General features: G+C 44.0%; 1 protein-coding gene across 1 annotated transcript in view; it reads left to right on the top strand.

Annotated features, from left to right (window-relative positions):
* LOC123974682 (probable ATP-dependent RNA helicase DDX23) overlaps positions 1 to 3,339 on the top strand; it is a 99,848-nt gene extending 96,509 nt beyond the window's left edge. The window contains exon 13 of the mRNA XM_046055525.1: positions 2,827 to 3,339. Within this exon, the coding sequence (XP_045911481.1) occupies positions 2,827 to 3,339 (513 nt within the window). The remainder of the gene's footprint in view (positions 1 to 2,826) is intronic.
* The last annotated feature ends 11,732 nt before the right edge of the window (positions 3,340 to 15,071 follow it).

Raw genomic sequence — 15,071 nt, forward strand, 5'->3', positions numbered from 1 at the left:
CGTAAACATAAACCAGATGGATTTGGTATGGGTGGAAAGATTATTTATTAAGCAGTCGGATGCACACAAATTAGTCAAACAGAAAATGGGCAAGTGGGTGCTGCGTAAAACAAAGAACCAAATATAACAAAAAGAGATCCCTCCTACGTGGGGGATTACTAAACTACTTGAAAAAAGATAAACAAAAACCTCTCTAGCCGTTGCTCAGAAGTGGAAAAACACAGGGAGCGCAGCACCCCTAAACCTAGTGTCACTAAACAAATATTTAACTACCAGGTGTGGGTAATCAGTGAACGAGCTTCCCCTAGCCCAAGTCTGTAGACTATCCCAGGTGAGTTACCAACTCTCAGTAATACCCAGGTCTCACAAACACAGAAGCTGTTTCCACTGAGGATACATGCACACACAGAGTTCAAGGTTAGGACCAGCGTCAGGGCAAACCACATGGCAAAAGGTAGCTGCCCTGAATCAGCAGCAGACCAGCCTATTTGAGGGGGGAAGGCACGAAGGCGGTCCTGCAGGCGGCTTGGCGATTGGAGTAGGGGTGGTGTGCCGCTCCAATCGGAATCGTCGGAGGTGGGAGGCGGGATCAACCAGGCTTGCCGAAGTCCAGCCAATCCCCCGCCTCACAGTGTAACATGCAGGGAGAAACACAGGCAGCAGTGACACACAGACGGCTGCCCTCGGCAGCCGTAACATCTACCTTAATTGTACAGCTGAAGCTGTTTCATTAACTGGTGAGGATGCTGACTTCTGTCTTTTTTGCATCCATACACTGTGCAATATATATCTATTAAAAATCATTTGTAGGGTTTTATTGGAGTTTCAACCAACTCGCGGAGTTGATATTAACTAGCTAGGTAGCAGCTGGTAAACTCTTACGTTTGTCATTTTCAGCCGTAACTGCAACATTTAAAGATTTACAGTTAAACACAGTGGTCAGACCTACCTGACATTTCTATGTTTATTTTATGTCCTGCAGAGACAACCAACGTCATGAAGTGATCACCCTCCCACCTGACATGCCACCAGTCCACCCACCGGAACACTAACTAGACATCAGTGCAGCCTCAGCCTCATCAGCTCCAGGTCCCAATGGAGTTCCATACAGGCTCTACAAAAAGCATCAGATGTCCTGCATTTCCTTTTGGAGGCTCATGAAGATGGTATGGCGCAGGCAGGAGATACCAACATCCGGCCAGAGAGCCAGAGGAATCCTGATCTCAAAGTCGAAGGACTGGGAAAACCAGAAATCATTCAGTTCAGCCTCTTAAACATTGAGGGTAAAATCTTCTTCAGCCTAGTGGCACACATGCTGTCAGGATTCTTGTAAGGAAATCATCTGATTGATACATCAATCCAAAAAGCAGGAATCCCAGACTTCTCCAGTTATATGGAAGACACCAGCACTATTTGGCATCAGATCCAGGATCCTGGACTTGGTTGAAGCTGGCTTTGATGAAGATCAAGATCATCTCCTTTGTCAAGTGGAATCTGGCAGACCAAAGCTTTTACATTGACTATGAGATGATTCCAGCAGTCTCTGAGAAGCGGTGGTACAATGTATCCCTCAGTGACACAGTAGTAGTAGTAAGCAAGTAGATAAGCTCAGGAAGGATGCTGTCTGGGGGCCTGGAGAGCATTGACAAAACCACACTCCCTGGCAAATTGAGGCTTTCATGTATGCAATTTTGGATCCTTCCATGGCTCATGTGGCCACTAACGCTATATGAAGCTCCATTCTCCAAGTGGAAAAGCTGGAGAGACTGATCAGCTCATACGAGGAAGGAATTGGCTTGGTCTTCCCAGGTGCCTCCGCAGCATACCCATTCTACAGCAAGGGAGTCTTAAAGCTAGACATTTCCAGTCTCTAAGAGAAGTACAAGTACGCCAAAATAAGTAAGTACTGGAAATTATGCTGTCAGAGTCAAGTGACCCATTGGTAGCCCAAGCTGCCCCCATTGTGGCTACCTGGAGAAAATTGTCTCCTTCAGAAGCAACCAAGCAGGCTGTGCTCAAGTGTAGCGGAGTTAATGATTTCACTTGCCATCACTGTGTGTGGTATTATTAAATATAATCTTAATTTTTATACTGTTAACTAGTTTTATTATACTGTTTATTTTATTATGTACGTTGTGAGTGTGATGGACATTGTTGCCATGGAGACCTTTGAGTGTGGTGTGGGTGCCCTCTACTGCGCCCCTGCAGATTTGAGCGGTGCACCCCAAAATTTAACAGTCTACATGTGCTGTCTCCGTGGTAAGTTACTTTTACGTCAGCTCTGTTAAATATTTATTTTAAATCATCTTCTTGTGCGTAAAAGTGTGGTTTAATTACTTATATTAAGCATGTTATGTGAATGTCAGCTTTTAGTTGCCGGTAAAAATGCGTTGTTAACTTTGTGGCCTCTTAACTGTGTTTTTCTGTAAATTTGTTTAAAATGTGTGTCGTCTTTTGCTAGGTTAATTCTGGTTTAAGTTCAATGCATTTTATTATTTGGTTTATAGAAACGTGCTGGAGTTTTAAGACTAACTGTGGTGAAGGATTAATCTTTATCCTGTGTTACCAGGTACATTTAGTTCGTTAATTTGTTTTGGTTTTGTGAAAAATTTAACAGTCTACATGTGCTGTCTCCGTGAAACGTGCTGGAGTTTTAAGACTGACTGTGGTGGAGGATTAATCTTTATCCTGTTACCAGATAAACGGCGAATTGAAGCCAAAGATCCATGTGTGTGTGTGTGTTTCACTTTCTACACAACGCAACCGCAACACAAGCACAGGGATATTGTGGGACAAGTCTTGGCCTTGGGGCTGCTCGTTGTGCAGGAGAAATGTCAGCAGGAGGAGGTAGTGATGTGCGCAAAGGCCATCGCTCGGGCAAAACAAGGGCAATGTATGAGATGGGAGGGAGTGCAGAGGAGAAAGACCTCCTGGAAAGAGCTGTGGGAAATGGAGACATTCAGAGCAAGCTTCACCATTAAGGCTGCCTATGACGCCTTGCCATCTCCCAAGAATATCAGCTATTGGTACAGAGAAGACCCTACATGCTGTCTCTGCTCATCTCCAGCAACACTAAAACACATCCTAGTGGGTTGCAAGACCAACCTCATTCAAGGCAGCTACACCTGGCGGCACAACCAGGTGTTACAGAGTCTTGCAGCCATGCTGGAAATTAGGCAGATGAGCATTAACACCCTTCCTCCTCCTTCATTCAGCTGGCAGCAGTATTTGTCCGAGAAGGTGGAGGGCAGACCAGGCTCGCCACAGCAAGTCCAGACACTGGGCAGCTGCGCGGTGCACTCGGAAGATGATGGCAGACTTAGGCAAGAGGCAAAATGACAACTGTCCAGCCTGTAATCAATGACCTTGTGTTCGTAAGACTCATTTTGTGCTTTTGAGCCACATAATTTAACGACGTGTGGCCTCTGTAAGCTGCCTGCACTTACACCTACTGAATAACACTAATAAGGCTAACCTGTTACTCCTGCCCTTTCACTCTGCCGCCTGCTCCAATCATAGCATTGTTGTGTTAATTCCCAATTCAAAGGCACTGTAAACTCACTCTCACCAAAACTATTTGAGTTGGTTCATTTGGACTACCAACACATCAATGATGGTATTCTGAGAGATAAGGGCATTACATTTATTCATAATTCAGAAGTATATTACATGTTAGATGACCTTATTGCTAGGTTCAAAGGTAGGGCATCCTGAGAGTAATTTAAAGGCAGGGTTGTGATTGGCTGCAGTGGGTAATAATGTACCTGGTCAGTGACTGACATGGGGTCATCCATGGATACAAGGTGAGTAGGAGGGTCAGCATAATGACGAATAAACCTTGACGTTGCTATTATGTACAAATCTGCTTCTGTTCTCTTTTTGCAGCCGTGGTTCTGTTGGGTAATGTGCTGCAGCATTATGTTAACTGTAGTGTCAGTGAGGAAGGCGAGGATGTGGGAGGCAAATGGATGTGGGTCATTTAAGCTTTCATGAGACAGAATATGAGTGAGTTGTTGCTAGCCGTGTGAACTTTAACCAGAATTTTCCATCCATTAGATAATGATTTCGATAAAAGCCATTCTGTAGGAGGATGATAACAGCACAAAGGCAATTAATTTGAACCTAGCATTCAATTTTGTCTGTGCTCAAAGGCTATGTGAAACATCGAGTGAAATAATTTCACTGATAATGATGAGAACATTCTCACCTTTTTTTGACATGTTTCTGTCCCACTTTCTTTTAGCCTTCAGTCAAGAGTTGACAAACTGAACAAAAACTATTTTTATATTTAACTTTAACTTTTTTCCAAGCCTGCAGTGTTCTATATACTAACATTTGCATGAGCCCGGATATGAAACACAAATGAAGCCATCTGGTTGTGCAGTCTTAACTTGCATCCAAGGAATCCCCTGTATGATTTGTGCGAGACCCAATGGACACTGAGGCATCAGTTAATTTTTGATATTACTCCTTTGTTGTTTGCTACATTGCTTTCTGTAGCCACTGTGATGCAGTGTAGTATCTGGTTGTGGTTGAAGTGGGGAAAATAAGCCAGAAGAAAATGAGCACAATAAAATCGGCCATAAAACTGCTGTATTTGGATGATAGAGCAAGTCTGTGGTGGCCTTCTACAAAATGTTCTCTACACTAAAGTTATGTACAATATTACTCCTTCTCAAATTAATTAAATATTGTCTTTGAGGCATGACTTTTTCTTTCAGTTTCCAACCTGAAACTAAAAGCATTTTCCATAATTCGAAAACGCATGAAATTGACAATCTAATCTCAACCAAGGTTGTTTTTCTCCCCATATTATGCAACAAACCTAAAGAGGGCTTTGATAAATTTTTATGTGGGTGGTAAAGCAGATCTGATCAACTAAAAGGATCATAATTCCAACCTAAAACAGTCTCTATGGCAGCCCACAAGCCACTGAGTCATCCCATGTGGGAAGGACAGACAACAAATAGTGGGGTACATCAGACGAGGTAAGCAACTGCTCCTTACAACACTGAGCATTAAAAAGTATATTAGACATGTTGGCTTCAACCTTCAGCGTTATCATGCTGAACCATATGTGTATAAACACACACACTAAATGTCATTGGAAAGAAAAACACAAAAGGGATTTTAATTAGAAAGCCTGAAATTTGTGTTTAGTGTTGATGGTGTGCATCAGTCTTGAGCTGGTCATCTTTGTGTCCAGAGCTGCAGAGTTGTCGACTATAGATACATAATGATAAAGGCCACTGTTGTGTGTGAGTGTGTGCTAGAAGGCAGTTGTATCTTTATTTAATAAAGTGTGATTGGTAGAGATTGATAACAGGGGGACATAGATGGTCAATTAATATCCTGATTGAGTGGCTATGGAGAGGGGTATCAGAGTGCTGTTATTGCTGCAGACTCCAGCTGGCTCCAGAGTTTAAGGGAAATAAATGACTTCAGTGATTAACATCACATTGATGTTCCTTTCACAGAGAACAGAATGAATTGTCAGTCTTTGCACTTAGTGACACAGGGAATATCCAAATTGCTATAGTGCCACAGATCACTGCGGATTAAAACCTTCACTATTATCTCTAGCCGATGATTAAAAAAGAGGGGGAAAAGCAGACAATAAATAGAATGCCTGCACTAATCAATACATAGTTGATTTATCATTTGAATAGAACTAAAGCTACAGTCACAGTATTACGCCTCCTGCTTTAGGTAATTCTGGATGAAAAACTAAGTTCTTCTTTCAGATAAGAATCCAAGGCCAAATTGGTACCAGTTGAAAAACACCCATTCTGGTGTAAACATAAAACTACTTGTAACATGCTAGGAAACTTCTTCAGATGTACAGTATTGTCTGATTTTATCAGACTTTGTTTTGAGACCAATTCACCCAAATAATTAATTAAGCATATGAGCACCTTTTGTAAATGAGTATGATATGTTGTTATCAATAGACTAGTCGAAGTGAATTACTATCCACTGCCAAGAATTTGTTGATTGATTTTTTGAACTCTCTTCTGTGACTGATAACAAGCCAAGTGCTGTTGTAATTGCATATTTCACTGAATACATTTACTGTATAAAGCTTTTATCACATCAGCACACTATTTTGATAAATAGCTTTGTTTTTATGCAAAAAACATTCTACCAAGTAATGAGTCATCCAACAGGTCCTCATACCTGAACAACAAAATAGGTCAATTGTCCCAAAATAACATACGACTGATTTCCAAAAATGTGTCTATTGAAATGTACAAATAATATGAAACGGTCGTAGTTTGGTTAGGCAACAAAAACTACTTGTGGTTTGGATAAAAATAAGTAAGGGGTGCTGTTTAGCTCAGTTGGTAGAGCGCATACCCCATGTACAAAGGTACAGTCCTTGTTTCAGCAGCCTGGGTTTGATTCTGACCAGTGGCTTTTTGCTGCATGTTGCCCCCCTCTCTCTGTCTCCCGCATTTCCTGTCCCTCTCCAGGTATACTATCTCATTAAAAGGCAAAAGCCTAACATTTCTTTAAAAAAAAGAAGTACATTACATAAACCATATGACGTAAGTCACGTGACGTAACGTTATTTATAGAGCCCGACCGATTTATCTACTTGCAGATATATCTGCATCGGCGTTTATAACAGCCCATATATGACTATTAAAAAAGAGAAACAGGGTGTCGGATCCTTCCCTCATGTCATGAGTGTTGCATACTTGCTGCAGCTCCTCTGTTCAGAACACTGCAGCACCACAGAACAAAACATCAGCTGACCACAGTCTACCGGAGCTCAGAGCTGACTGTGCAGGAGCTACGGAGAGTAGCTCCTGGTAGCACAGTGTTCCTGGTGAGTTGGTATTTTGTCAGTTCCATGACTTAAAGGGGCATTATGTAGTTTCCAGCGGCCACTAGCGGTGCAGTTTTAAGATTGCAACCAGGCGTGTGCTTGTACGCGTGCTTGCTTGAACTCATGAGCGAGCAGAATCCAAAACACAACTGCTTTCATACAGAAATCCTGCAATACACGCAGGAACACCAGCATGCAGGCTGTGGCTTTTCACTCAGACATGTTCAGGCTCTGTTACTTTAAGTTACCGTCTCAGAGGCGGATTGACACCGGTGCCGTACCTTTTATTCAGCGCAGCGAGACACTGGCATATTGGCACAGTACTCCCGAAAAAAGGCAAAGTGAGAGTGATATTGCGGGGTCGGTACGTGTGTTCACTCGCACTCAGTTAATGACTTGAAATGATGTTACAAGTCGCGGTGGATATTTTACAAGCACAGACCAGGTAACATCCTCTCAGGGAACCATCACCTCATCATGGTGGAGAGGTTTGCGTGCCCCGGTGAGCCTGTGAGGCTGTGTTGTCTGGAGCCTAGCGCTCCTGGTAGGGTCTCCCAAGGCAAAGTGGTTCCAGGTGAGGGGCCAGACCTAAAATGGTTCATAAAGATGCCTGATGAAACAACGAGAAAGAGGGGGAGAGACCCTGCCCGGAGGAAGCCCGGGGCCCCTGTCTGGAGCCAGGCCCAGAGGGAGGGCTCGCCGGCGAGTGCCTGGTGGCCGGGTTTGCCACGGAGCCCGGCCGGGCACAGCCCAAAAAAGCAACGTGGCACCCACCTCTCCATCCTTTGGACCCACCATCCATCGGAAGATCCGCAGGGGTCGGGTGCGCTGTCACATGGGTGGCAGTGTAGGTCAGGGGCCTCGACGGACCAGACCCGGGCGGCAGAGGCTAGCTCTGTGGACATGGAACGTCACCTTTCTGTGGGGGAAGGAGCCGGAATTTGTGCAGGAGATGGAGCGCTACCAATTAGATCTGGTGGGGCTGACCTCCACGCACAGTCTCGGTTCTGGAACTGTACTCCTTGATAGGGGATGGACCCTATTCTTCTCTGGAGTTGCTCAAGGTGTGAGGCGCCAGGCGGGTGTGGGGATACTCACAAGTGCCCGGCTGAGCACCGCTACGGTGGAGTTTACTCCGGTGAACGAGAGGGTCGCCTCTCTACGCCTTCGGGTAGAGGGGGGGGAAACTCTGACTGTTGTTTGTGCATATGCACCAAACAGCAGTTCAGAGTATTCGGCCTTCTTGGAGACCCTGAATGGAGTTCTGTATGGGGCTCCAGTAGGGGACTCCATAGTTCTGCTGGGAGACTTCAACGCGCATGTGGGCAATGATGGAGATACTTGGAAAGGCGTGATCGTGAGGAACGGCATCCCTGATCTGAACCCGAGTGGGTGTTTGTTAGACTTCTGTGCTAGTCATGGATTGTCTATAACGAACACCATGTTCGAACATAAGGATGCTCATAAGTGTACGTGGTACCAGAGCACCCTAGGCCGAAGATCAATGATCGATTTTGTAATCGTTTCATCTGATTTGAGGCCGCATGTTTCGGACACTTGGGTGAAGAGAGGGGCGGAGCTGTCAACTGATCACCATTTGGGGGTGAGTTGGGTCAAGGGGTGGGGGAAGACTCTGGACACACCTGGTAAGCCCAAACAGGTAGTGCGGGTGAACTGGGAACGTCTGGAGGAGGCCCCTGTCTGTGAGATCTTCAACTCAAATCTCCGGCGGAGCTTTTCTGGCATCTCTGTGGAGGTTGGGGACATTGAACATGAGTGGGCAATGTTCAAAGCCTCTATTGCTGAAGCCGCAGTGGGAGGCTGTGGTCTCAAGGTCTTAGGTGCCTCAAGGGGCGGTAACCCTTGAACACCGTGGTGGACACTGGTGGTCAGGGAAGCCGTCCCACTGAAGAAGGAGGCCTTCCGGGATTTGTTGTCTCGGAGGACTCCTGAGGCGGTTGCAAGGTACCGACGGGCCCGAAAGGCTGCAGCCTCTGCTGTGGCAGATGCGAAGCAGCGGGTGTGGGAGAAGTTCGGAGAAGACATGGAGAAAGACTTTCAGTTGGCACCAAAGTGCTTCTGGAGGGGGAAGTGGAGGGGGAACCGTCCAAGCTGTGTACAGTAAGGATGGGACCATTTTGACCTCAACTGGGGACGTAATTGGGTGGTGGAAGGAACACTTTGAGGAACTCCTAAATCCGACTGACATGCCCTCTCTAGTAGAGGCAGAGCTGGAGGCTGATGCGGGTTTCTCGTCAGTTTCCCTGGAGTAAGTCACTGAGGTAGTCAAACAACTCCACAGTGGCAAAGCCCCAGGGATTGATGAGATCCGCCCAAAAATGCTAAAAGCTTTGGGTGTGGAGGGGCTGTCTTGGATGACACGTCTCATTAACATTGCGTGGAAGTCAGGTACGGTGCCCAAGGAGTGGCAGACTGGGGTGGTGGTTCCCCTGTTCAAAAAGGGGGACCAGAGAGTGTGTGCCAATTACAGGGGTATCACACTTCTCAGCCTTCCCAGAAAAGTCTACTCCAGGGTCGTGGAACAACTGACCAACTCTTTACTCTCACAAGGATCCTGGAGTGGGCTTGGGAGTATGCCCATCCAGTCTACATGTGCTTTGTAGATCTGGGGAAGGCTTATGACCTCATCACTGCTTTTTGCAGATGATATGGTCCTGATGGCATCATCGGTCCGTGAACTCCAGCTCTCACTGGATAGGTTCGCAGCAGATTGCAAAGCGGTTGGGATGAGGATTAGCACCTCTGAATCTGTGGCCATGGTTCTCAGCAGGAAACCGGTGGAGTGCCAACTCCAGGTAGGGAATGAGTCCTTACCCCAAGTGAAGGAGTTCAAGTACCTCGGTGTCTTGTTCACGAGTGAGGGGAGATTGGAGCAGGAGATTGGCCGGAGAATCGGAGCAGCGGGGGCGGTATTACACTCGCTTTACTGCACCGTTGTGACGAAAAGAGAGCTGAGCCGTAAGGCAAAGCTCTCGATCTACCGGTCAATTTTCGTTCCTACCCTCACCTATGGTCATGAAGGCTGGGTCATGACCGAAAGAACGAGATCGCGGGTGCAAGCGGATGAAATGGGTTTCCTCAGGCGGGTGGCTGGTATCTCCCTTAGAGATAGGGTGAGAAGCTCGGCCATCTGCGAGGAGCTCAGAGTAGAGCAGCTGCTCCTTTGCGTTGAGAGGAGCCAGTTGAGGTGGTTTGGGCATCTGGTAAGGATGCCTCCTGGACGTCTCCCTAGGGAGGTGTTCCAGGCACGTCCAGCTAGGAGGAGGCCTCGGGGAAGACCCAGGACTAGGTGGAGAGATTATCTCCACACTGACCTGGGAATGTCTCGGGATCCTCCAGTCAGAGCTGGTTAATGTGGCTCGGGAAAGAGAAGTTTGGGGTCCCCTGCTGGAGCTGCCGCCCCTGCGACCTGACCCCGGATAAGCGGATGAAGATGGATGGATGGATAGATGGATGGATGGAGACCAGGTAACGTAAAGCAACACTGAACACAAGGTGCAGATGTTGTTTTTGGCTGTTTGAGTTGTTTGATAGGCTGCGGCTCACCTGCTGCTGTGATAACGGATCGCCGGTGGAAAAATATGGAAAAAAGATGACAGCGTAGTCTGCCGAAGCCTCCTTCCGCTGCTTGTTTGGGTGGGTGATTTGCAGGCTGATCAACATCCCGCCCCTCCTGTGACCCATGATTTGACTGTATGTGTATTCAGAGCCAGTGAGCAAGGGACTTTCAAACTAATAATAATAAAATAAAAACTGTGTTAACGTGCGATAAAATAATTGTCGGCGTTAATTAATTAATGCGTTAATAACATGTTAACATGCCCAGCCCTAATTTTGTACTTTAGTTCAAGTACTATTTCTCACAATATCAAAGTTTCTTTTTAAACTGCATTATGTCATGGTATCTTGGTAAGGTGTCAACATAACAAATGTTAGGTATAATCTTTGTTTATGTTATGCGTTTCTTAAAATAAGTGGGGAAAAGAAGGTTTTTAAAATCCTCAAATATCGAAATTGGTATCGGACTTAAAAATCCCATATCGGTCAGGCTCTAGTTATTTAACTTAAAATTTTATCAACTTATTTCACACGGGACTCAGTCTCCTGAGTGAATGTCCTGAGTTTACTTGACACATCCATTAACCTCAACACCTCCCTAAGCAGACTTTGTTGCTCTTTTACTATGTCACCTGACATCTTCTGCCGCTGTAAATATGGGTCATAATAAGCTGCTGTATAATTCATCTATACAGCAGTTTTTCTGGTGAGAAAAAACTCTCACCGCGGACTTATCACACGCTTATAGTATCCATCCATCCATCCATCCATCCATCCATCCATCATCAACCGCTTATCCTGCGTACAGGGTTGCAGAGGCCTGGAGCCAATCCCAGCTGACATCGGGCAGAAGGCGGGGTACACATTTACATTTATTCATTTAACTGACGCTTTTATCCAAAGCGACTTACAATTGCTATACATGTCAGAGGTCGCACGCCTCTGAAGCAACGAGGGGTTAAGTGTCTTGCTCACAGTGGGGACTGTCTCTCACACCAAAGGCATATGTCTTATCCATTGCGCCATCACCACCCTGGACAGGTCGCCAATCCATCGCAGGACACTTACAGTAGTATAACCAAATTTCACAAACACAGTTAGAATAACCCAGTTAGCAGTGTGCCACCAGCAAGTTAACCATTTAGGTTATTTATTTTTTCCTGTGACTCAGAAAAGGAGGGCAAGTCATCATGCAACCATACTTCAATTGACGGTTTCCCTGTCATTTAGTTGTGCTTTTAGCTGTTATCTATGTATTTATTCAGGACAAAACAATTTATTTTCTGATGTATGTCAGGCACCAGTTCACCTGCAGCTGACATTTTCAAAAATGCTGTGTATGTGTGATGTAGACTAGAACACCGAATTAAGCTTATATTGTCACTGTCAAATAATTTGCCCCTTGGTTTAAATCTCTGCTAATGGCTGGCTGTTTGTCAGCTTTTTCTGCACATTATTGTTTTTCAGGTGTGATTTCCTTTGAGGTTTTTAATGCAAGTAAGGATATACCTGACATCCCAGTGCATAGTTTGCTATTGAAATACCAGGTGTGACTCTTTTACATTTTTTTGTTGTTGCTGTTATTTTCATTTCAAATCAGTTGCAGCCAATTTCCTCTCTCTTGTGCACCATTTCATTCTGTGGTGAAGAAAACAGGAAAAAGACACCCGGTGCAGTTTTACCTTTTTTCCCCCTTCATTTTTTTATACCATATCTGCTGTCTTGTAAATATGTTAAATAAAAGCAGACACCTTGCCCAAGAGAAATAATAAAGAAAATAAGTCATATTATTATTATTATTCTTGTGAAAGTCTCTTAAAAATAACATACTTTTCATTCTGAAGGACATCTCAGTTTATCTGGTGAATATATCTTGACTGAATGGTGTATGGACCAACTACTGTATGCGGGGTCCATATATTGACTTTATACTTCAGAGTGCCTTAAAAACACACAAGGCACTGTGTGAAACAGGTCAGACACTTTCTGCGCACATTTCAGTAATCATGCAAACAAACACACCCACAAACTAGCATGCCTCCATTTACCTGTCTACCTCCTGCTTTTGACAAGACAAATGATGGGCAGTGGGTTACAGAGAGACAGAGAGGGAGGGAGGGAGGGAGGGAGCGAGCAACTCTCATACCTTGCAGCACAGAGCGTTATAAGCACAGAAATTAAGGTCAGACAGTGTTTGTGTGATTGCACACGATTTCAAGTCATAACATCTCATAACTCACTCCCGTCAGAATCGCATAAGGTGGCTCTTTGAGAAGGGAGAGATTAAATGATTGCACTCCCATGACATCACAATGTGAGGCACCAAATTAAGACATCTCTGTGTTTTTTAAAATAAATGTTTGTTTGCTGTTCAATAACACCACAAATAATTTGCACAGTTTCATTACATAACTAAGACAAAGTGTATTAATCTGATTAAATGGTGCAGAAAGGGAACTAGTTGCTGAAATGTAGTTGGATGGTGGGTGGGCGAGGTTTTTTATGACATACCACCAGCTTCAACAGAAGCTGCCAGTGACTATAATTCTGTACAATGTTCGCAGGTTCTCAGGGTAACATGATATAATGTCAAACATCTTGACTGGCTTTCTCCATGGTGATGGATGATCCTCTCAGTTACTCTGTATAGATGACACCAGTTATTTCAATGTCCTTCTCCGTGTACACCGTTCATTACAATCCTGTGCACACACACTCACTTGCACATTTCCAAACCCAGGCGTAGGCAAACAATGTGATGTGGAGTCATCGACGACAATATACAGGTTAACATAGTTAAGCTGCAGAGGCCTCTCACCAGTGCAATGCTTAGAAGGTGAACATGACTCCTTCTCAACATACTACGATAAAAAATGTGTTTCTAGTAAACAACACAGCATATTGATTTAGTTTGAATGTTAGCGTTAGTGAGTTAAGGTTAGTGTATCATGTATGGATGTAAGAATTTCTGAGTATGTTATCTGAAACATATTCCACAATCTATTGCTGCTACATACAGTAACTTCTGTTTCTACTCTTCACCTTTAGCTGGATACAAAAAGGCACTGGAACAATTTTAGCATATTACAGTATGATTGTAAGTGGAGAATGTTTTTGTGACAAAATTGTTTTTTTTTGCATGTTTCATAACTTGTTTGTTAAAGATGCTTTCTATAGCAAAAAAAGCTCTCTGTAATCTTTCCCCTGCTTGTTATAATTTACCATGAGATTAAAGGTTAGGTAATATAATCTTCCTCTCAATCATTTTTGACTTACTCTTTGTAAAAACTGTCAGTGCTTGCCCTCTGCTGTAACCTACTGTATATGTCAGTCATGAAGTTGATGTGAAAAATGTCATAACTGAACATAACCATAACGAAAGAAAGGGAAAAACGAAAAATATGTGACAGAAAAGATCTACCTTATTGAACTTTTACCAAAGCTTCACAGGAAGGTGTGTGACCTTGCTGAGGAGTTGGAGCTGCACAACCTGTCGCCTGCAGCTCTTCGTCTAACGTCTCACTGTGGCTGCTCCTTCTTGCTCCATCACTCCCTTGCAAAAATTTTAATTGAGCCGCTGACAAAAACAAAATGTTGAAATGTGGTCTTTGTTTTGTATGGTATGGTGATTTATATTTTGGATGTGTTACTTTTTGCACATACACCTTTTTTGTTGTCACCTCTACATTTTTGAAGAAGCAAGTGTGTCTTAACTGCTGATGCCAAATCCTCTGTTTAATAGCTGCTGTTGCTTTTCACTTCTCTTAATCTTGGGAGTAAATATTGACTTGAAATCAAAGATGGCAGGAAGCTGTTAAAACTGTTTTATATCTTAGGCTGGGGGAGGAGGAATATACCTACATGGCAACCAGCCTGCTGTAGTGGGATAGATATGGACCTACAGTACACTCCACCTACTAGAACTTGAAATTAATGCTATATGGCTATTTTTGTCTAAGCCTGTATCTGCAATTAATAATCCATAATGAAACAGAAACAATCAAAGTAATCTAACAGTTTTTGTATGAATTCTTTCTCACCAAAGCTCAAAGAAGCTTTAACAGGCTGTTGTATAGATACATAAAAAGCATTAGCAGGCTATATCTTTTACTACCCGTGGGTCATTATAATGTATGTTGAGGTGACAAACATCTGGATAGGGGGGAAAAAAAGGGTTAATGGAACACACGGTTTAGGGAGAAAGTTAGATGTCAGACGAAAGTGTTGCATCTTTTTGATGGGACATGTCAAATCAGGACTGTTTGAGTTATGCGCTATTAAAAATATGTAGATTTGACAGGGCTCCTCATGAGGAAGGCTGATGTGAATTCTCTGTTGGTTGCTTAGCCAGATCCATAAATAAATGAACACATCAGTGAATGAGTGAAGGGAGTATCAGAGGAGACATGCTCCATGATCTTGCAATGAAAAACAACCTCAAACAGTATTACTTCTCTGGGCTTCAGCTGATTGTTTTGCAGCAGACGTCCCACATTGCACAATGTCAACTTGGACAGAATCAACTTGACAGCAGTCTTGTCCACTGGAATGTCTTGATGTCATGGTGATAAGTAACCAATCAGACAGCTGCTCCTCTGTGTGCATGTGTGACCTCACTAACAATGAACTTGTCTCCATAATGGTCATTGAACATGTCAGA

This window comes from Micropterus dolomieu, linkage group LG08 (assembly GCF_021292245.1).
Source record: "Micropterus dolomieu isolate WLL.071019.BEF.003 ecotype Adirondacks linkage group LG08, ASM2129224v1, whole genome shotgun sequence".
NCBI lineage: Eukaryota > Metazoa > Chordata > Actinopteri > Centrarchiformes > Centrarchidae > Micropterus > Micropterus dolomieu.